A 23,958-nucleotide genomic window follows, 5' to 3' on the forward strand; every position below is an offset into this window, starting at 1 on the left:
CGTTACATAATTCGTATTTTTTCACAAATTATACGTCATCGATGCTGTTACATTACTGAGAAAATGGGGTATTACTAGTTTTTCTATTTTATTAAACCGAGTAATTTTCAAGCTTTCATACTTATTCTTATCAAAAATATTGTAAATTACTTATTACAAATTTTATGGGGTGGTTAATCATAATCCTAGTTTATTTTATGATTTATGGTTTTTGGGTATTTATGACCTTTGCAATCAATCCTCTATTATAAAAGATGCCTTAAAGAAATTTAAATATGGCGGCCAAATAGTGAACTGGCTCTACTTTATAGAACCGAGAATCTTATCTAAAAGTAAACAGAACGTACTATGATAAACCAATTCCTTAATATGTATTATATTTTTGTCGTATATTTTTCTAAGTAATATAAGTGTTACATATATAAATATTTTTTCGCAACGCTAATTTCCGACTTTATTGTAAATTCAACTTCAAACAAAAGTATTATACGTACATATGTATATCACATAATTATCAAATCTAAAACTTTTCTATGATATTTCTATGATACAGAATAACAAAATCCGATTATATATTAGTTTTCTATAATTTACAACATTACATTTGAAGATATATTCTAAAAAATGATTGTACAAAAGAACACGTGAAGTTTTCGTTGGCAAGGTTTATAATACGATCGTAAAGGAAAGTTATTTTTAAGTAAAAATTTTAAGATATCAATTACAGTGATAAGAGAAGGGGATTAAATCTTTTTACCAATAGTTCCGAATTTGTTAACTTTGCTTACACTCCATAATTGAAAACGTATTGTGTATCATGCGAACGAAGGTATCACGTGTTCTTGTGGATCGGGACGCTATCTAATACATTTGGATATCATAAAGTGGAACAGTCACGCAGGATTTCTTGTTATCAAAATAACTTCCAAATTTTATTTTCAGAGAATATTTGGACGAGGTACGATAAAAGTTCAGGTAAAAACCGGTATTGCTCGATAATCGACATTGCTATCCCGCTCTACGAAGCGACTCTGTCACCCGGCAGCGTAAGAATGCAAGCACGTGGATTTAGGAGCGTTCTGATTCGTAGTTTCGTTGAAATCACGTGAAGGCCACGAGGCTGAGTCAGCGCATGCGCAGTGAGGGAACACCGGCTCGTCAGAGACGTGCCGTCGGATGACACTATGACACTCACGCCGCGCCGGTGCTTTCAGATTTTAGACTTGGAGGCAGTCGGAAAGTGTAGGTTAGATTGCGCGATTCGCGACCGTCACTACCGCTGTTAAAGGAACCTAATCATCCTCTTAAGTCAACTTAAGTGTCCCAACTATTAATCTCACGGAAGTAAATCCGTAAGTGTCACCCCATACACATAACAAGAGAATTATGCGAAATTCGTGACATTCGAGAAGTTGGCACGAACGATGCACTGCATCGTTTTCGCCACGTGAAAATCTTTTTATCGTGCGTACGCTGGTAATTAGTATATACACATCCATTTGCATCTCGTGTAAATTTCGACACTTTGCGACTCACTTCTCCTGTTTGCGCTCGAAGAAACTAAATACCTAGCGAGACAAAAAAGTCTACCGGCGTATTACGATGTGCTCATTTCACACGTTTTAAAGAGATCTATATATTGCGTTATACTTACGTCTCGAAGCTCCTTTTGTCATTAACGATCTCAAAAAATAGACAATGTGACAATATCTGGGAAGAGTATATAGAAAATTGTGAAGTTCAAAAGAAGAACTGAGGCGTGAAAAATTAAGAGGACAATCTGGTTCTTTGGTTTCATTCCAATCTTAAGTAGTACTATTCTTCAGTCCAAAAAATACGTAAGTAGTATCTTCGTTATTCCATTATAATTTTTTACAATTTTTTTATTTCGCATTGTTGATAGCACAGTGTTTCATTTATAATTCAACACATCCACGACCATTGATTTTAGCAAAATCTTGAAGTATAAAACCATAAAATTCTGTAATTAAAAGAAGAGCAAAGATTTGAAAAGTTTTTCGCTATGTAACTATTATTAATTAAAGTCAATATAAGAAATTCTCCTTTCTTCAGAGTCACTAACAATTGACCCACATGAAAAACCATATAAAACCATAATACAATCAACGGTCGTTAATGTATTAACATGGATCAAATGGATCAAATAACAATTTGTATCAAATCATCTTCTATCTCCATTGAAAGAAAAACGTAAAAAGCACTCCTGTGTAACCTGCGGAATTAATTGATTCGTACCGCGGTCGATGCCACATGAGAATGGAAACATCGGCATTGACTACGATTCCTTATGTAACAGAAGCGCGTAGGATTATACAATTGATTATAATATGCAGCACTATGCAACTAGAAAATTTCGATAAAATTTGTTTGTAGTTGCGTTCTGTAATAGTAAGCACATAATAGTGTATTATCATTCGCGAGAAGCAAACCACTTTGTTTACAAACAAACTGTGAGATAACATTCGTTGGATGTGCGTAATGAATGTCACGTAGAAAAGAGTTTATCTGGTTGGCATTATTATCTCGCTTATGTATCACATATATCACATATATCGCTCTAAATTTACCCATCAGAACCATATTAGATGCGCGAAATGTATGTACACTGCTCAGCGAAACACGTGCGCATGATAATCGACCTGAAAAATTTCTGATATGCATTTGTATTTGCATTATACGTAGGAGAGACGAGAGCGCCAGAAAGCGCGATTACGGGTCTACATTTCAAAGAAATGCTTTTATCGTGTTAATAAAGAAAGGAAAGTGACACGACTGATTAGCGGTTATGGTTGGGAAGAACATTATTAGCAACGTTTATTGTTTAATGTCCGCCGTTTTGAATGACGCGAAAGAGGGATCGATTAACTGGCTCCTGACCTCACGACGACGGAAACAATAAATAAATATTGCTCGCGATTTTTATTCCACTGCTTTTTTTTATACATTACTGATTATAATTGTGTTTTTAATACTCGATTCCAGATTAGTTATTTCAAAAATCGAGTACTTTTAAAAAATACGAACTTTGACTCTATATCTGACTGACGTAGTGTATATTCTGTCAACCTAAACAGTGCTAATCAATTTAATGTTTATATTATAACCTATTGTTCAAATTTTGTTCAATGTAATATTATACATATATTTATGTACATTTTATCCTTGTTTTAAATTAAAAAACATCATTGTGAGGTGATTGGTAGGTAATAGTGCATTTAAGGAACTACTCTTGGTGTTTAACGAACAACAATTTATTAACAAACGATTTAATAGACAGAGTCAACAAATAACAATTAACAGATATGATCAACAAATAACTGGTAACAAAAACTAACAATTAACACCAAGGGTTCAATCGACGCGTTTGCTACGCAATGGTACTATGGACTTATTTATTTCATGGCTCGAGACAGACTGTCCTTTTGTTCCAGATCGAACGGATCCTTCCCTTCGTTGCCCATCGATATCCCCACTAGCGTGCGTTCATTAGATGTACCGCGGCGGCTGGCGCGTGTATGCTCTTCCGAGAATTCGGCGGAAGAAGCGTAAGGATATCGATGGCACATTGGGCGCGTCGGTGTTGCGCTTCGATGGCGTAGCGCTTTGTATCGCGAAGCCGTTGGAAAGTTCCGTGGCACGTGCTGCCACAATTGTATTAATTTTGAAAAATGAAAATGTCTTAAAACAATTTAAATATAATAACGTAACGAAAGTAGTGACTCGCAAGGATCGCGTTCGAGGTTTGTTAGCCGATTTCTTCTCGTAACCGGCTTGACTGCTCTCTTAAAATGCATTTTGTTCGTTTTTACGTACGCATGCCCGCGTGCTTAGTGCCCCCGCACCAAGTACTCGTGTTTTCCGGTCACTCGTCTCTCCTTGAACGCCTACCCGGGAGACAGTTGTATGAACACAAGACGAATTGTTTGCACGTATTATTCCCACGCGTATACCACGACACCATGCATTTCCGGAGAAAGTGGAGAGAAATGTTGCAATTTGTATTCACTGCCTTTTAACCAGTAAAAAACAAAAATCAGAAAATCGACAAAATTGTACTTATCATGCATTTTCCTCCTGTAATCTTCATACTGAAATCCGTTAAACGATTACATTGCATTATAGGTGATAATGAATAATAGAATTCCTGGTAACAGAATTATATATAGATATATCGAAAATAACCTCTATGCGAGATAGTTGTCTTCTTTTCATATTTTCAAAATGTAGGAATATAAACTTGTACGGTTGATAAGGTTGAGAGGAAGTAGTATGCACCGCGGTGAATGTACGATAGAGTTTGTCGCCCCTCTGATGCTTATGTAACACTTGATCGTTTTAAAAGCGTACGCTATTTACTTTTAGGAGTCAGGTTAGCGTAGGTGCTATTGTGTCACGTATTAACTTTACGTGTTCCCTTCTACTTTATATGTATTTAATGACGAAAGTATCTCGAATTGTGGTAGATCAGTGCTATTCTTTGAATATGATGTTTTTAAATTCGACATTAGTGTTACAAAATTAATTGTGCTATTTAGATGTTGAAATTCAGTTTTGAAGTGGAGTACCGGCTTGATAAGAAATACATCAGATTGCAGATGAAGATACTTACATATTTACGTACGCATTATTGTTGCATTACGTTATGTTATTTATGCATTGACATTATTGTATCAGTCTTTCACGGTTTATTGTTCCACATATAAATCAGCAAGAGTCAAAAGGCTATCTTCGCTTAAACGAATCTCAATGTTTCTCAAATATAATTGTATTCTAAACGTGGCATGACCTTATCGACCGTATAAATTTAGGTTTATTGTTGCCTTGTAAGAATCTTAATCGTCAATCGTGATATCTTACACATCCCTAAATTTTACATGGTCCCTAAATTTTATCGATTAGGAAAGACAATGTGACCCAGTCGTCATACTTTGTGAGAATATCTGTACAATTTATCGCGCAATTCAATGACATTTGCTTTATCGATAAAATCGAATTCCTGGTGACTCTCGAAGGTACAATTGAAAAGAATTCAGATCGATGGTAAATCGATCATCGATCGATCGTGGACTATCATTCATCACAAGAGAATGTTACGCCGCGCGAATATAAAGAATAGCTAAACAAAACGTTGAAATAAATTTGTAATTTAAAAGTTTCAGAACTCAGGGATTTGAACATTCGAGAATTTACGAATTTAGAGATTTAAAAATCTGAGACTTCAATAGTCCAGAATATCATCTATAATATATAATTCTAATTATCAAACTAAAAAATTTGACAATTCGAAAGTTTGAGGATTCAGAAAGCTGAAAAATTACGAACTCAAGCTATAAATAATTCTCGTTATAGATAACGCACGTGTATTCGAACTGTTCATGCCCAGCTAGCATTGGCGTCAGATCCAATTATCTCGGCACGCGGTTTTCCCTTTTTTTATCGTTATAGAAAAGCATCTCGCGAAATCTACGCGCGAGCATAACGTGCGCCTCTTCTTTATGGTTTCGGCCACTAAACTTTGTCCGGTAAAATTCCGTACTTGAGGGTGTACAGGCGGCAAGGATATGTCGGTTATCAGGCTGCTTCGAACCAGAAACGCGACGGTGATAACAGCCAGAGGACCGACCTCAACGGCGCCTTCGATCGCTGAAATATACCGATTCCCGAGAACTTTTGCGGTCTGAGAATCTCAGCGCTTTCAGCCAGTAGCTTGTAACAGATTAGTAGCGCCAATGATGAATTGGCTGATAAGATTTTTAGAAATACATACTCTTTAAGCACGCGGTCAGATCGTGGCCTAGATAGTAAAAACGCACGTGATGTTGTATGGAAGTTTTATGGATTATTTCATTATTCTAACTGTGTTTTACTAGTTTTTAGATTACCAAAAGACTCTCACGTGTCTATTTGTTTAATGCATTAAGTATTATTAAGTTTATTTTTTTCATTTCTTAAATTATATTTTTCTTTTCTTCGCGGTCGTTAATATCCTGTGATCCTGACCTTGTCTGTCAATTATTTTCCTGTTGTGTGATCGTAGCGTCAGATAGTGATTTATTGTGCGTGTTCTTTAATAAGAAATCGCTCAAGGATCAGTAGGATTAGCGCATATTTCTTTCTCAAGGCTGTTCTTTAATGATACACAGCCGTAACTCGTGATAGAAGCTGATGCTATAAAAAGAAGATATTCAAATTTTGCCAACTCTACCGATTTGTAGATACGGTTCTTGACTCCTTTTTTCCTCTCTCTCTCTTTTACTTGTATTATGTACACGTAAAGGTGAACCGGTTGCGAAGAATCCTTCCCTCCGATCGAATGTTTACATTTCGTAAAAGCAAACAATTCTTATAAATTCCTATCTTTAAAAGCGGCATCTTTTTTTTAATCAATTTATCGAATTCTCTTATGCACGAAAAAATTATTATGTTGACGAAAAACTTCATAACAAAAAGATAGGCCAAATATCGAATGTATTTTCAATAATAATCAGTTTTAGCAGTCTCTGTTTTTGTATATAGCTGTTGTCTCATTATCATAGGTCAGGCATTCTCAGAGATCCCATTCTCTGGAATCATTAAGGTTTCGTCATTGTACATTCTTTCCTCTTTTTCTTCCTCTCCCTTTCTTTCGCTCTCTATCTTTACGTATATTCAGGTCCACGTTATCGATCTATTGTGCAACGAGACGATTTGCATAATTGGCGCCAATATATTATTAAAAGGGTACACATGCAAATGTTAAAGTAACAAGTTGCTATCAACAGAAATTATTTGCTTACTCGATTGTTTCTCTCGTTATCAGCGTCGGTATTACTTTGCGTTAACGTAACGCTTGATGACACTATTAACATAGTTCTTAGGCTGGTATAAACATTTTGCACACAAATTAATTAGGCGACTCGGTTAATGAACAGTCAAGTAAGTACGTTACAATGAAGTTTTATCTGGCGAGCGTTAACTTGTTGCAAGCCGATAAACAGAATCATACAATGTTTTTCAAACAGTAGACATTTTTGCCTCAATATTCTATTAAATATATCGTTACAGCGTTAGAAGTCTCATGTTATTTCCGATTTTAACTCGTAGATACGTATTTTGATGCCATTTTGCTGAAACTGCAAACGTTTCATACGTTGTTTAGCAATTTATTAATTAAGTAATTATATGCTGATTAATTATCTCATAAAAGGGTTTATCATTGGTCATGTTATCGGTGACCGATGTTTCTGACTTAATAATTTTATGAAATTCCTGTCTCCTATGATAAGTCAAGGACTCGTATACTTCCCAGCTTTATCGGATTAGTCGTAGTCTAATTCCACACGTGACTCACAATAACCCACGACCTTCTTTTATCTCTGCCGATTGATAGCAAATTAACAATAGAAGCGAGTTTCATTATAACTGAAACGATCGTATTGAAATACGTTACTTTTTGCATCGGCTGGCTCGTTAGATAACGTCCTCTCAATATAAATTCCGCGTAATCGTTCTCACAGAGGATTGAAAATAATATTTTATCAATATTAATGACTGAGAAACGTGTATGCCTTGCAGTGGTTCTTCGTTTGTTCTAACGACAATCTATATGTCGTTGCATCGTTAGTTCCTATGCAAAAGTATTTGTATAAACTCATTGGCAAATAATATATACATCTTTCATTTTAATATACTTTAAGTGGGATAAATACGGCTGGATCAATAACACATGCACAGTGCACTGTAGTTCAAAAGCAGCGCATTGGTAACCAATGACTACACATGAACAATTCGAGTTTCTTCAGATTAAATACGACACTAAATAAACACAACATGTAAAAAAGACATAGTTAAACATAGTTCAGGTTTCCTTTCGATCCATTAGACGGTTATTTTAAGCAATCGTTAGCCGCTGACCAAACGTCACAAGCTAAGATCATTTGTATACACACGTGTATCTAACAGCTAGCTTTCACGTAGCTCACCCTATAGACCGTTTACGACTATGTATTATTTGCTATACATTCATAGGTCGATAAAATAACTTCGTAGAGTCAATAGAACACCGTATTTTCCTTTTCCTCGAAAATGCATTTGAGTTTACATTAGTTGGCTTTTAGACTTTTCACTACAAGGTATATCATGATATACTCGCGCGTGGTTCTCGCTAACTGGCTTTTTGGCTGTATCATGTTCGATATAATAAATCGTTTCTCAGTTGGTAAATTATCGATGAGATAGATTTATAGATTATTGGTAAGATTTGATAACAAAATTATTACGAATGTCTAGTAAGACGTTAAAACGTTATCTGGTCAGTTACTGAAGGAGTTATATTTCCAAGAAATCGCGAACAATGGCTAGATAACGAAGCAGAATCTCAACCAGTTAACATAGTACCTACTGTATCATAGAATTCAGACAATTGGACTTGTTCCAAGGGCGGAACACGTCTCGTTGCATGTAGCGTTTTGAAGATGCGCCACGCTAATTTTAATCGCGGTCTACCCGAAATAGCATTACGACTGCGCACTTTTCCTTCTCGAGACACGAAATGTGAACATACTTTATTCATGACAACACCATTCGTCCAAATTTACTGACCTTTTAATGCCATCCGATCGAACATGTCGAATTGCTATTTATATATAAAACCAGTCTAACGGTGTTTACCCCGGTGGTAGGCACGGAATACTTATCAATGGTAGAAAAAAGGAATGTACATACAAAATAGTCAAACTAAGAGACTGTCTGGACTGGATTAAGAGACGTTGGACGTAATTCGCTTATTACAATATAAACTCCCAACAGCGAATTATGAAATATTATAATGCGATGCATCGCCTCCAGCATGACTATCGATTATTATCTAGTCGAGCCTGTATTTTTCATCTACTTTTTCTTCTACAAAAATAGATGATTTTTTACCAATTCTGTATATTTCATCATTGAGCGTATAGTTACTTCACGCAATTGTTGCATCATTCTGTGATCATTCACGTACTCCTTATAAACATTACTGATTTAACGCGTACGATTTTCTTTCATCATAAAAATATAAAGACCTATACAAGAGAAAGACACGACACGTAATCTTTTCCGTTTTCAATACGGGAGCATCGTTTTAATCCAATACCTTAGCAAACAATTACATATTATCAAAAGGATCTTCTTATTACATTTCCTTGTAGCGTTCTCTTGCAAAATACTTACATCAAAAATATTGATCTGAAAAGTTATTGATCATCGCATTTTAGACATCATATTTCGTGTATACTTATCGATCTTCCCTGTAATCTTCATGTTTGTTGTCTGTGATGTTGTCTTCTATAAATCGATAATAGCATTTCATAGGTTTCAGATCTGCCACGAAAACATGTTGCGCCTCCAACGCGCATTTTTATGGATTTTTTCCTTAGTAGTCGGAATGGTAATTACGGAATTGGCGGTAATCGCTTCCAATCGGTATCGAGAACAGCGACGTGGTTCCCTAGTGTATCGAGGACACGCAAGTTTATCAGCGAGAATTAAGATTTTGCGCTTGAAAAATTCGTATCGCCATATTTCGGCTTCTATGTGATAAAGAAAACGAAGCAATCATTCTAATTAATTTGGACGTTTCTGTGTCATCAGGTTGAAATAAATAAAATACACGCGTACATAGTTAATTTTGATAAATGCATAATAAGATTAAACAGATAGATAGATACTTCATCGATCTAAAATTCGAGTCGATGTTTCCCGAAGATCAACCTCTTTTTACATCATTGTCGAAGTATCTCGAGTTTTCCAAAGTATCTAGATCTTTCGATGTATTACTTGAAGTAAAAGTATCGTATCGCGTCTCAGGATTGTTCAAATAGTTTCGCAAGCCACGATAACTGTAAATTACAAGAAATTCTATTTGTTCGGAAACTCTTACATAAACGGAGACTTTCGTCGTGTCGAGAGCATAGATCGCATGAAATCTAAATATGGAAAGTTTCTCGTCTAGCTGTTCGTACGCCGTACGAACTTCTTTTCTTAAATTAATCAGCTATCAGCAGAACAACAATTATTGTGCAACGATTTATAGGAGTTCGACACTCAATGACAACTGGAAATTTTATCCCGGAACATTGAAAATATATTGTTGTTTATATATTTGCGGCATAAGCCTTATATCGACGAAAAATAAAATAAAATTAAAAAATCATCATAACACGCGCGTTGCAACCGTTGTAGAAAGTGTCGCCAAGTGGGGCATATACAGTAAATGAGATAAGAGATTGTCAGTCTTTTTTCTCCCTTCTTTTTCAAAGTTACTTTTCTTATACCACAGCGCTCGACCCTGGCGCCTCGTTAGCGTAATGATAAACAATGCTTAAGGAATGTATACTTTAACCTCGACCTTTTGTTATTTATGACGCCAGTGGACAATATTGTACGTCATATTGCGTTTAAATTATTTCCTTTTTATTTCAATTGCCAGTAATTCTTTGCTAGCACTTTCTTCAAATTAATCGTGGCTACGTAATATTTCTTAAAAAGATATTAGAAATTGCAATTATTGCTATTATTATTATTATTATTGTTATTATTGTTATTATTATTATTATTATTATTATTATTATTATTATTATTATTATTATTATTGATACTGCTAGAAATTAAACGTATTCGTGAATGGAAGATATACGATAACCCTATTGTTGTGACATTTGGTAGAGATAGAGAAAATTTACCAGAAATAGAAATAGGAGACAAGGCACGATAAGTTTATATGGTTGAAACTCGAAACATCAGATTTACGACATTGCTATAACGCTTCTTATTTATGCACGCGTACTTGCTTGGTTCCGGTCTGGTACGTGTCGAGTCTGGTTCGAGAGCGAGTCTCGAGGGACGAGAGAAGAGACTATTGCTACATTTAAAAGTCGTAATTCCACTCCGGGAGTAACATGACCACTATGTGTCTACCCTGTCGCGCAAAATACTCCACTGTGATGGAGTTGTATAAAATTTTCAGTCTGTGTTATTCTTTCGTATAGAAACAACTGAATTATCATATCTCGATTCCATTAATTAAATATCAATAATAAAATAGCTGAGCTATTCAGCGAAAGCAAGGAATATCTTTGATGTTGCATCTGACTGACGGCTTTAATCGATCACCAACGCAAATTTCGAATTCGAATTCTATAAATTATTCCATGACACGGTGATATTTCTTTCTCTTTTTTTTTTCTTTTTTTTTGTAGAGTATTTTGCAAGGCAAGATACAGTTTCGATAGGTAGGTGAACTTTGTTTCCTTTCTTCTATATCTTCCTCTAAGATTCGCTTACGTCTATCTGTAAATATTTGTCGAACAATTTCGGATTTAGACGAGATTGTCTGATAAATCATGACGCATGACGATTCACGTGATTCGAACACACGGTCTTGTAATATTGTTGGCGAAATTTTTGGCAGTGAACGGCGCACGTTCCTTGCTATTAAAGATTTGGCGATTTGATCATTCATGCAACACGAATTCCAGTTTCGACAGAGTGCTCGGCAAAAGCTTTCTGCGATGTGAAATTGGATCCCATTCTCCAACTCGCGACCGAAAAACTTTTCGATGAACGAATACGACAACGATCTTAATTTTCAAGTAATCTATTATCAGAGAGTGTTATATGCTAATTTAGAAAGTCGATATTAACACGTGCCGTACATATTTAGATCGTAGATACGAAAGGGAAATTTTTAATAACGTGTTGTTAACGTTGAGTAAGAAATGGATGTAATTGTTATTTATGTGAAAATTTTCAGTAAACATTTTTGTATTTTACTTGAGCGAATATTCGGTAAAAATTTTGGTAGAAATAAATTTAAAAAGTTAGATCATTTAATTTATTTCATCTACTATCATGCAATGTGTTTGCGGATCGGGTCAATTAAAAATATTCTAAAAAATAATCCAAAGTAGAAAATATTTCAATATTCTAAAGAACAAACAATTCTTTTCCAGATCTAAATGTGTTCCATAGCGATGCCTGCTGAGCTACTTCTGGGGCATAGTCCTCCAGTGTACAGCTCGCTTCTGTACAGTCCCTTGGTAGCACCGACGATTGCCAGCAGATCGGTGCCACCTAGAATAAGGCCATGCTTGTCATCTGGTTCCTTGGCCATAGATAGCATTCGCAACAGCAACGATGGCGGTAGTAATAAGCAGAAGAAGAGGGTAGTGTTTGCCGATGATCGTGGCCGTCCTCTTACTCAGGTACTCGTTCTTAATTCCTATCTTGTACTAATTGTGAAAGGGAAATAAAATAATCCTGTCTGTAACGCAAGCTTTACTTGACTTCCTACTTGTCTTTGAACTTTCTCGCGATATATTTTCTTGTCTTTTATATCTTTGCAAACCAATTATTTTCCAATTTTTATTAATATTATATATACAGGGTGGTTGGTAACTGGTGGTACAAGCGGAAAGCGGGTGAAAAAAAAATTTAAAAAATAATTTTTTTTAATTTTTTTAAAAATCTATGGTGAGATCCGTTATAACGAGACGTGATAAAGTGCACGCGTACCGAGCGAAAATTCAAAGTCGATTTTCTCGAAAACAAAGCCTCAAACGAAAAATTTTTATTCTATATTTTCGACTTCTTTTTTCGCGTAGAATCACCTCCTCTCCGCTTGTACCAGCAGTTACCAACCACCCTGTATATGAAATATAATAGAGAAAATTTTAGCAACCTAATTTTTACAATATTTTTTTATACTATGAAACTTGTACACGGTCTCGTTTTGTTCATTCGACGTTAATAAAGCATTAATCAAATTTTATCTTCACGATTCGAGTGGCGGAAACTTAATAATTTATTGTTAGCTAATTTAACTTTACTCCTCTAGTAATATTATTCATGTATATTACAGATTGTTTAGAAGATACAATATTTTATATTTTGGAAAATCTACGTGTCTGCTACTGATACTTCATGTGCTTCTGTTATGTGATTTTTAGGTTCGAGTGATGTCGGAGCCCAGCAACGTACCTCCTCTGTGGAGTACCACTTACCTGGCTGGACTAACTGGACGATTCTTAAATTCGAAAATTGAGAATGATCAATTTACAGAACTCGTGTCACCTTGGCAAGTAACTTTCCCCCAGCCAGCTAGCGATTACCTCGCCTTTCGCCAGAAACTTGATCAGGAGAATGTCAGCCTGGAAAACGTGATAGTGAAAGAAACAGATCAGTGTCTAGTGGGTACCATCAAGGTACGTAATCTGGCGTATGACAAGGAAGTCGTGGTCAGGGCGAGCAATGACTCCTGGAAGACACACGAGGACGTTCATTGCACCTACGTCGAACAACCTGGTTCGCCCGCGCTGATCTTATACGACACTTTCCGCTTTCGATTAACTCTACCGTTAAAATCGAATATGATAGAGTTCTGTGTACGATATCGTACTGATGGAAAGGAATACTGGGACAACAACGATGGAAAGAACTTCATCGTCCGCAAAAAATTGGAGGTATGTATATCTAATTTTTTAAATTTTTATAAAAATGTAAATCTACATTAGCGATCACAAGTATTAAGATACAACTTTCGTTTATTAGTAAATTCTAAAAAATTTTATTTTATTTAGTACTTTACGTATGAAATAACAGATTCATAATAAAACAGATTCATAAAAACCATTCAATTTGTATGTTCTAAAACTTATAGCCAACAGTGTAGATTCCTTTCCTATGTCACTTATTATATTATTAATTACTTTATAACAAATATATGATTCAAGGCTATTAGAGAGTACATAGCTCGTATCACAACTAGACCATAGTGCACTCTACTATGTAAACAGTACATGATCTACAGTAAACGAATATAGTATATAAAAAACACTTTGCACGTCGCAGCCACGAGCACCTGCCAAACGGTACGATATCCTGACGACAACCTGCGAGGGCTTCTCGAGCAACGGCATGCGAGACAGCATATCTCGAATCACAGACGCGACTAGGGTGAACGTGCGTACGTGGAGTGAGTTCGCGTCCTGGCAGCATCTCGCGAACGACGCTCCATACTGGTGAATTTTCGTCACTGGTCACAAACGATGTACGAAAGTCGTACGAATTCTTCCAGTCTGCTTGGTTTAATGATCACGAGACGCAGATCATGCGAGACGAGGGGGAAAAACGCATGTAACACACGTGACATACACAAAACGGTCGTACGAATTACGTGTCTATCTATATGAGAGCGCGTAGTATACACGAGCACCAGGAACAAGAGAACGGAGAAGAGAACAATGGTAAAAGGAGGGAAGCGATGGACTACAATTGAGATCAAATTGTGGAAGGACATGCTTGCATAGAAGGGAGAGAATCGGAGGTTGATAGCGCGGAACAAGCGAGAAAGGAGGCACTAGTCGCATTACATATATGGTAAGTTGATCTTGTACACCTTACTGTACATGTATAATGATTCTCCAACGATTTGTGTACGATATTTGACTAATTTTGCGAGTGAAAATTCTTTATTCATGAATTTTCCTTAATAGGGAAGCAAGATCAGAAACACAGTCAGTTCTGTAAGCTCGAAATCTACTTGTTATTAATGAAGATACAGAAGATAGATAATAGACCAATTGATTAGCGATAAACAATAGATCGATTCATTGACAATTTATTAATACCAGAAGATAACGTGAAACTTTCGCAAAGTCACGTTGAGAGAACAAGTGTAAGATAACTTATAGAACTAGCAATACACGTGTACAGGTCACGCGCGTATTTTTATAAAGGCGTCCTTGCGTGTGTTTCGAAAGAGAATCGAAGGAGAAGGAAAGGGAAACGAGCGACAATGCCACTGGCCCCGCAATCAGCATAATTCTGCGATTCGAGCCGTGAATAGCGTGTCGGAGATCATTTCTAAAGCCTAAACTGTCTTGAAAATTTGTGAAGAATTAGCATGCCGCGTTAGCATGTATCTTTTCTCCGTCCTTGCACTCACAGCATATATACGCTTAAAACTTTCTCTCTATAAATAACAATCTGGCGTGGTGCGACGATAACAACCGCGACCGGCGAGTCGCCTGACTCTAATCGCCTTAACTAAAGGTTGTTACCACGCGTGACAAGATACATTCATTTCTTCGTCCTCGCTTCATTTCCTCTTCTTCTCGTTCGTTAAGTCAATTTTATACACGGTCACACCAGACTTATTCAAGGTGGTATTAGATACTGGTGATAGTCATAGAAAATATATCAGTTTTCATAGTTAGAAGGGATACGAATATTTGTAAGTTAATGTTTCGAAGGAGTAGATCATAAAATAGTTACTAAATGCAATGGTACAATACAGTTACTCTGTGTACTAAATTATGAATATTTCTATGAACTAGCAATATTCTTTATTATAGTATTTTTTAAATAGATTCAGTATACATACTTGGTTATCTGAAATTTAGTGTAGGCAAATGTGAAAGTCCCTTTAAGTCGTAAGTTCCACAAGCGGAGGACACTTGCCTCGTCGAGTGCGAATGAACTTCTTTCAGGTCACACGAATTCAATCAAAGATACTGTTATCAACAAATTTGCCGCAGTTAATCCGTACTAATTTAAAAACATTGACCATAATTTAATGATCAAGTGTTAATTCGCCGTTTATTTTCTTACGCGTGTATAATCATTACGTAAATATGTATAACATCAAAGTCATAGGGTAAATACGAGCAAGCTCTTACACGCTCTACTTTATTGGTAAAGTTTTCCCATCAACGCCTTAATGGTACTCATAGTTCTTCCGTGTTCCTTTCTAAGTATTTCACCAAGGCGACAATTTAAGAGTGCCTTGGAACACTTTATACATTGCGAATTATTTCACGGTCAAAAGAATCGGCAGCCGAATCCTTGGCCTACTGCCAGCTGTCCGACAAAGGCGAACACATTCTACATACGTATTAGCATAAAGTAGTCTGTAACATTGGAAATATACCTCCCTGATTCATGTGAATCTTTCAAGTAGACTGGACGTAAACGCGAGACAAAATGTTGCTGTGTTCAACTTAGCCGGAGACCTGCAAGAAAACTTGCGAAATCTGAGCCCTGTTCCCGCATATTAACCTACTTCACTTTATAGTTAAATCGGTCCATAACGTCGAATCGCTTTTTGCGAACAGGTGACGTCGAACAATAAATTAAAAGATCGTTACCGTTTCGCCAACGAATCAAAATAACCCAGTGATCACTATAAAAAAATTTAGTTCAAGGCTCGAAAGCAAAAACACGCGTTTCTTAAAATACTGTTAAAAATTCTAGCAACTATAAATTATTTGTTCTAAAAGCCGTCCCTCCATCTTCCCGTATTCGAATTTGCTCTTTAGGTACATACCTAAATACCTGTTAGGTTGTCCTAAAAGTTTCATCAACATTTTTTGTTTTATATTATTTTATCGAGTATTATTTTATATTATTTTATATTATTTTATTAAGTATGATCCATTTTGTTTCAATAGAAAAATGTTGTGCATTTATTATTCCCTTATAAAACGGAAGAAACTTTTGGGACAACCTAATACGATGTAAATGCAAGCTAATACACACTTGCACCGGTTGAGGCGCGGTTGAGAAGTGGTGGCACAGGATCATATACCGTATCGGCTTCACGTTGCATTGTAGTCATGCCATACCACGCCTCGTAAGCTTTGTAAAAACTTTAAGACGTCTAGACGCGTGGGTTGACTGGATAATCTCGACCGAATTGTTGTTCGCACTACATTTACTTTTTCGAAGGCGTGCGTTTTTGCGAACGCGGTCGATACCTAATTTCAATATAGATATTTTACCATAAAAATCTCAATAGAAACTATAATTATTCAACAAGCCACTTGAAAAATTACGAGTAATTAAGCATGTACTCTGTCACGAATTTGTTACTTATCCGTCGAAAATGAACGGTACAGATAAGGACATAATTTATTGATAATGCAACTTAATTACGTCACTGATAAATATTCCGACCTTTGTCATAACGGAGACATAACTACAAACATCTGCATATGCTCAAGTAAACAAAGCACTTAAATCATAAAGATTTATAAGGATTCTAAAAACAAACTCGGATATAAGCATTAAATTTGCCTGTTTTTGTATATCTACATACATTTGCAACGGAAAACACATTGCCTATCATATTTTTGTATCGCATTTGTCACATAAACAATATTATCGAAATCAACAAATTTATCCAATGTTTTAAAGTCAGCAACGTAAGTCAGAGAAGCTAAAATAACAATCGTCATCGAGTGTCGCAGGCCTACCGTAGCGGTGACCTTTACACTGTATGACTCGTTGAACAATTCATTATGAAGCTAACAGTCTTGTTTGACTACAGTTCTTGTTTCCTCTCGTTTCAGATTGCAACGTGCAGAACAGACAATACATAGAAACACACAGAATAACCGTGCGAGAGAGACAATTCATAGGCTAAGTGTTTACCGAATGTATTCGAAGATCAGGAATCAAGATATGATGGATGTTCGTTCCAAAGTTTCCCCAAGCTCTGTATCAATTTGGAGATCGTCAATACGTCTTCTTCACGATCGTCATCTTCCTTCTCCTCCTCTTCCTCTTTCCTGGAACTTGGCTACCATCAACCGAGGATGTCCGTCAAGATAAGTTTCCACCTTCGAGTTGACCAAATCTCGCTGGTCTCGTCCGTTCCTCTTTCTCTCTTAGTAACCACTCCCTTTTCGCTTATCCTTTCTTATTTTCTCTCTAACTTTTTTCTGTATAATACTCTCGTTTCTTTGAACTCACATCAATTGTTGTACGAATTTACGAGATTCTTTTAATGAGATTTTTCTCTTTAGTTGGGGTGAATCGAGGGGCTTTAAATAAGTAACGCAAGATATAACGAAGAGCGTAGCTTAGAAAAAGGATGATAAGTTCTAAGAAATTAAAAAGACGAAACTAGATGCGCGCTTAGCGGTTTTGAATGGAATGGTGGTCACAATCGTGCGCGCTATCTTGAACAGTCGATACGCAATAGTTTTCTTATACTGTTTGTCTCGAAACTTCTATTCGAAATTAACGTTATTATTTTTCTGTGGAAAAGTTTCGATATCGCGTGATACGTTCCAGTCCTAACCGCTTAAAATGGGAAAGTAACTATGAAGAAATAGTAATTTGCGCGAGCGCAACTCCAAAGTTGACCAGTTCTAGATCGTTGTCATAGCATACGTAAGAGCGTAATTTCGAGAAAGAGAAAAAGATCAGTTGCTTCTTTTCTGATCCGGGAATAATATTTTTTCTTTATTGTTTGACCGGTGCTAGCTACTGTCTCTTTATCTCTACTCTCTTTTTTATTGGAGCGATTCATGATAATAACTATAAAGAGACCAAAGTTACGCAACCTTGTTCGTATTAATCCTGTATTGCTTGTTATCGTTCGATAAATTGGTATCAGTTACCACGCGTATGGAATACTCTCGTAACGTGTCGCGCCTTCTGCACGACAAATTACCCAACGATTAGCACGTCGATACTCGTATATACTCTTTCCTTATAAAATATCTTTAATCCCATATACATATACGTTTTCGTGTAATTGTGTATATGTCTTTATATATCTATAGGTTCTTTTTTATCTTCTTGTACTCTTGTTGGGACGCTGTTGATATTCAATCGTACGTTTCACGAACATTTAAAGAATAATATCGCAAGCAAATTTTATGTTTCAAGACACGAAACTCAATTAAAAAATTCTGATCTCGACAATTTTGTGATGTATGCGCCATTGCGAAAGCATAAATGCGTCCTTACAATTGGAATCGAAGCTGTTACTCGCGTATACGTGCATATATAAAGTACAGTTACAGAAAAAAAGGAAAGAATTCGTCTGGAGGCAATATACGACTAAAGATATATTATTCCGTTCGTGTAGGTCTATGGCATGGTTTGATATCGAGAAAAACATGTATGTTCCATGAATCGCGTCCCGCATCAATGTTTCTTCACCTGGCTCTCAGAACGAATTCTTTTCGCGCACGTGTAACCTTACACTCAGCTACGAAATTCAATCTATATTCTTTCTTACTTTCTTCTCTATTATTTTTCATGAAGTACAAATCAATAGACTATATTATTATTACCGATACCATCATTGCTATCTCTACTATTAGGCACATATATCGTTATTACGATCGCATGACAAGAAACATATATACATATATATATATATATATATACATCATATGCATGCCAACGTAACACATATGCACTATGTATGACTGGTTCGTGCGTAGGAAAGAAAAACAAAACATAATTTGCAATCTTTTTGACTTTTATGCCCCAAGCATAACACCCAGAGAAACAAGTATTCAGGAAACGAGATTTTCTTTGCAGGGACGTCGTGTGGCATGATGATGACAGTACATCTTCTTCAGTTCGTGCGAAGAGACGGACTGCGGGATTGGACGATCGTGAAATCGCAAAGAGTGAGGCCGTCGAGTTTGTAGAATAACGTTGCGTGCAATTAGAAATACCTCTGACAAACTGGCAACTACTGGCTTTAATCCAACTTGCACGTGATGATCATCTTTTAGTCGATTTCTTCCTGGCTATCGACATCGACCTGCCCCTTCCGCAGGACTGGACGGCCTCTTCGTTCTCGATATCGCCTTCCATATGGAGCACAATGGTGTCGGAGTGTTTTATTAGACATTATATATCAGATCTTGACAATGATTATTGTTCTTCAAACACATATTCTTCTGTTGTTTATTCTTTTCTCTTAACGTCGTTATAATATCCTCTTCACTTCTTTATGTATCTGGGTCGCGTGACTCTTTGAGGTTTTATCGTTTGCCTTCGTATTAGGTCCTTAATATACACTTACAAGTTGTACCTTGTATTTTCTGATACATATATATATATAGATAAAGAGAGATTTTTTATATTTGTTAATTCTTCCTAGAGTTTTAAATGATTGGTTGTGAATGTATAGTATGAAACGATTCCTAAAGAGTCGGTGACTTCTTTGTGAACATTTTTCTCTTTTTTCTTTTTTTTTATTAGTAACATAGTTAATGATCGATCTATAGGAGGGCAACCAGAAACGATGACTGGAGACGAATCTTCCGTATATGTGATATAAAAAAGAAAATCATGGATAGGATGCCATTGTAAAAATGTATGTTTGCAGATCTACTTGTGCCCAAAGTGTTCAGTGACGAATCAATTCCTTTTTGTACTTAAGTGATCGGTCACAAATTCGTCTTGTCTGATATGATACTCACTTTATTGACACGTTTTTTTTATTTTCTGTAAGCAGAAATTACGGCAAATAGGCTGCCAGCAAGTAAAATCCAGTAGAAAGGCAAGAACATCTCTTTTCTACTTTGTAATAAGAAGCAACTCTTCATAGCTCTCGACAATCTGTGTTTTATGCATATAAACAAAATTCACTACTTTTATTTAATCATTAATCTAATATTTTGTTAATTCCAGTGAGGCAAAGGGAAAATTAAGCACAGACTACTTATACATTACTGTTCCTCGTTGTACCTGTAACCCCTCAAGAATTAGCCCCCTCCCTTAACTCTTCTTTTTGTACTATATCTTGTACTTGATTCATTCCAGATATTGTACATAAACGATTGCCAATTAATAAAAATTAAGTCACGGAAGAATATATCGAACGACTGAATATAGGAAAATCGATGAAGGTGAAGTTTTTTTTCACATATACATATAATATATAAATAATTATATGCTAAGTTTTATGCAGCTATATTAAATGGGATTAAACCAAGCAAAATACATTTACCAATACTCTACAGAGTGCAGTTAGGGCTTTTCCCGTTTTCTGTATATATATTTATTGAACGATCGCTATATTATATATGTATGAATAGCAACACAGAGATAAAGCTCAGTGAGTTCGACGAACCGTGATGATACGTCGTGTTTAATTCGCGTTTAATCCGATAGAGCTCAGAAGAATGTCGCGAGGATATCTCTGTCGCAATCAAATTGTATAGGCGTTTGCGTTTGCGTATTGCGTTCATATTTCATGAAAATTGCAACTTCTTTCATGGGAGCACTCTGATAGCCTGAGGTAATTTAAGCTCGTATAATTTTCTTTCATAAACTATCGGTACAAACGAATTCTGTTTCAGCGTTCGTGTACCTGATCTTCGAGTACTCCTGTGAAAGAACTTGAAGAAGTGTCCTTCGTCTACGTCAATAAGCTTTTATTGCTTAAATTCTTACCATAGTTAAAACTCCAAGTTGAGTTTTTAACTATGCTAGAAAGTTAATATTACGAAAAAGTATCCATGAATAAATAGAAAGTTCATGTTTCAACACGCTAATGCATTCGACCCACTAGATACATCAATTGCCAAGATATATATATATATATATAAACCAGAGTTATCCTAGCAACATTACATTATAGTGTAATTAATTTATATTAAATATCGCGCATACGGTTGTCCGTTTTTGATGAAAAGTGTATAGAACTGATTAAAACTCGTTCTACCTACCGCACCATCTCAAAATTAGTTATATACGCGTACATTATAAGGGAAATGATTAAGGAATGCATGCATGTGAAACACATACGCTGTAACATATAGAAAAAATGTACAATTTCCTCTTGAGAGCCGTAAGACTGATAACTTAACACGGATACACAGAGACTGTACATATAATAATTTTTGCAAGACACAGGTTTGAGTTTCGATACAATTTGCATTGCAGATATGCGATGCGCTTCTTGCAATCTATATATATATATATATATATATATATATATATATATATATATATATAGACATATATACACATAGATCCTATGTACACAAGCTGTTTGTTTTTCATGGATAACGCGTAAACCGGTTGGACGATAATTTTTTCGAAACTCTCCTCTCTGTCGCGGTAGATGTAGCGTTGAGTTCGCTTATGAAAATTTGTTCAAACTTTTATATATATATATTATTCTTTTGCGTAGGAAACATATGAACACGATATAGTGTGCAGCGTATCATTATATATGTAATTATTTTCAAACGCTATATCACATTATATTTTTGTTTCGTTTCGTTTAGATAGAATATATGTTCCTCTTTTAGTTTATTTTATTAATATTTGGTATTCGTAACTCGAAATTAGATTTTTATCGCGTATTGTTATTATTATGGTTATCGATTATTCGTCAATATTACTTTTATTATAAATGATTGATGCCGCGACTGCGCAAATTGACTATTTGAAAAAATGGACATACTAGATTTTTTATTGTATAGCATAAGATGCTTTATATATACATATATATCAGATACTGAATTGTAAATATGCTATCGTGTTATGTATGTGAATACACGATATTTAGAAATAAAATATTTTTAAGCCGGCATCGCTGCGTACTGTGAAATTTATTATTTGTATATTTCAGCTGAAAGAGAAATGTAATAGTAATTATATCCTCGAAATGGAAGGTACTATAAGCTAAATAGATAGCCGTGAAAAATTGTTATTTAATGATTTGTATTGGATTAAAATATACTGTAAAATTTACTATCGCTTCTTATTATTTTTCCCAATACTGATGTTTAGGAACGTATGGATACAAAAATAGAAACAAAAATAAATTTTTTCGTGTAAAGCAGACGATACGGCTTCTTTGGTTGACTATTTAAAATTGCTCACGAACAAAGCTGTCGATGATTAAAAATGACTTTCTCTGCGTAATCACAATGTTCTATCGTCATTGTTTTCCAGGTATCGTGTTTTATTTATGTTCATTCCCAGCTGCTTGTTATGCATTATCGGTAGAGGCGTGCGAAAAAATATCGCTTAGGGTCGGATCGAGTTGTCAAAAATATTTTGTAATTTGATATTGTCGGGATTCCTGAGAATTTTGAGATTCTCGAGAAAGTCGGGTCCTCGACAATTTTAAAATTATATAGACGAGAATATACAGCAAAAATAACAATAAAACATGTGTTAGATATAACATTTTATCATAAAATATAATTTGCTTTATAATTTTATAATTCTCGAGAATCCCGACAATCTAGAATTACGAGACACGTTTCCAGTATTTTCGGGTTCCCGCACAGCTCTAACTACCAATCATTTACTAATAAAATTATCATATTTCATTCCTACAAAAATATATTAAGTTCTATTATAAGAATTAGGTTTAGAAGAAAATAACTATCTTCTTATTTAAGAAAATAGTAGATCTATAAAATAAACAATTTGTGAATCCAAACGTCGAATTTTCTTCGGTTAGCAGATTAAGTATTATGTAACATATATTAAATATATATTAATGATAAAAGAATAATCCTTTATTAATATTACATTATATACAGCATTTTAGATATAGATTAGATTAGATTGGATTAACATCTTTTAATATTATTGCACTGAACACATTTGCGCCTTTTGTATATGTACATTTCCTATATTATTCGTGGTGTAATTATATCAGTAATGCACTTGTTTCAAATGTGTCGTCTGCAAAAGCAATTAAAACTGGACATAACACGCGCGATCACAGTTTCCTTCAAAGAAGTTGCCACACGAGTTAAAAATGAAGAATGATTATTGCATTAGCGACGTACGACGCGTATATGATATTATGTCCCGCTCAAAATGATTCATTTTAATTACAAAGTTATGGATGAACCGGGTTACAATATCGACAATCGTCCTTTACCGATCATTCTTCCCAATCATCATAATTACATACATCTAGTGATAGAATATCATGGCACGATTAAATTAATTTTCAAAAGCCAATACGCAATAATAAAACCGACGTTTGTGCTTGTCAAACAGTATAGAACTATTTTGTTATTTCGCACGCTTCTCAGATATCCGAATTTTTAAACTGTAAGTTAGATCAACAAGGATCTTCTAAATTGATAGGAAAACTCTAGATATTAACAGAAGCAATATTTCAGTAGCAAA

The 23,958-nt window shown here is 35.3% G+C and overlaps 1 protein-coding gene across 5 annotated transcripts; it reads left to right on the plus strand.

The window, feature by feature from the left end:
• Positions 1–1,172: 1,172 nt before the first annotated feature.
• LOC117238664 (protein phosphatase 1 regulatory subunit 3C-B) lies at positions 1,173–20,694 on the plus strand. Of its 5 annotated transcripts, XM_033503760.1 has the most exons (6): positions 1,173–1,838; positions 11,991–12,242; positions 12,987–13,499; positions 13,888–14,415; positions 14,532–14,713; positions 17,388–20,694. In XM_033503760.1, exons 2-4 carry the CDS (start codon positions 11,997–11,999, stop codon positions 14,059–14,061), a joined length of 933 nt encoding a protein of 310 aa, XP_033359651.1. In that variant the 5' UTR covers positions 1,173–1,838; positions 11,991–11,996; the 3' UTR covers positions 14,062–14,415; positions 14,532–14,713; positions 17,388–20,694. The 5 variants fall into 5 exon arrangements, with proteins under 5 accessions (XP_033359651.1, XP_033359648.1, XP_033359652.1 ...); XM_033503757.1 differs by lacking the exon at positions 14,532–14,713; XM_033503761.1 differs by lacking the exon at positions 14,532–14,713 and having other exon boundaries at positions 19,378–20,694.
• The last annotated feature ends 3,264 nt before the right edge of the window (positions 20,695–23,958 follow it).

The sequence above is a fragment of the Bombus vosnesenskii genome, unplaced genomic scaffold (assembly GCF_011952255.1).
Source record: "Bombus vosnesenskii isolate JDL3184/JDL3185 unplaced genomic scaffold, Bvos_JDL3184-5_v1.1 scf7180000013579, whole genome shotgun sequence".
In the NCBI taxonomy this organism is placed as follows: Eukaryota; Metazoa; Arthropoda; class Insecta; order Hymenoptera; family Apidae; genus Bombus; species Bombus vosnesenskii.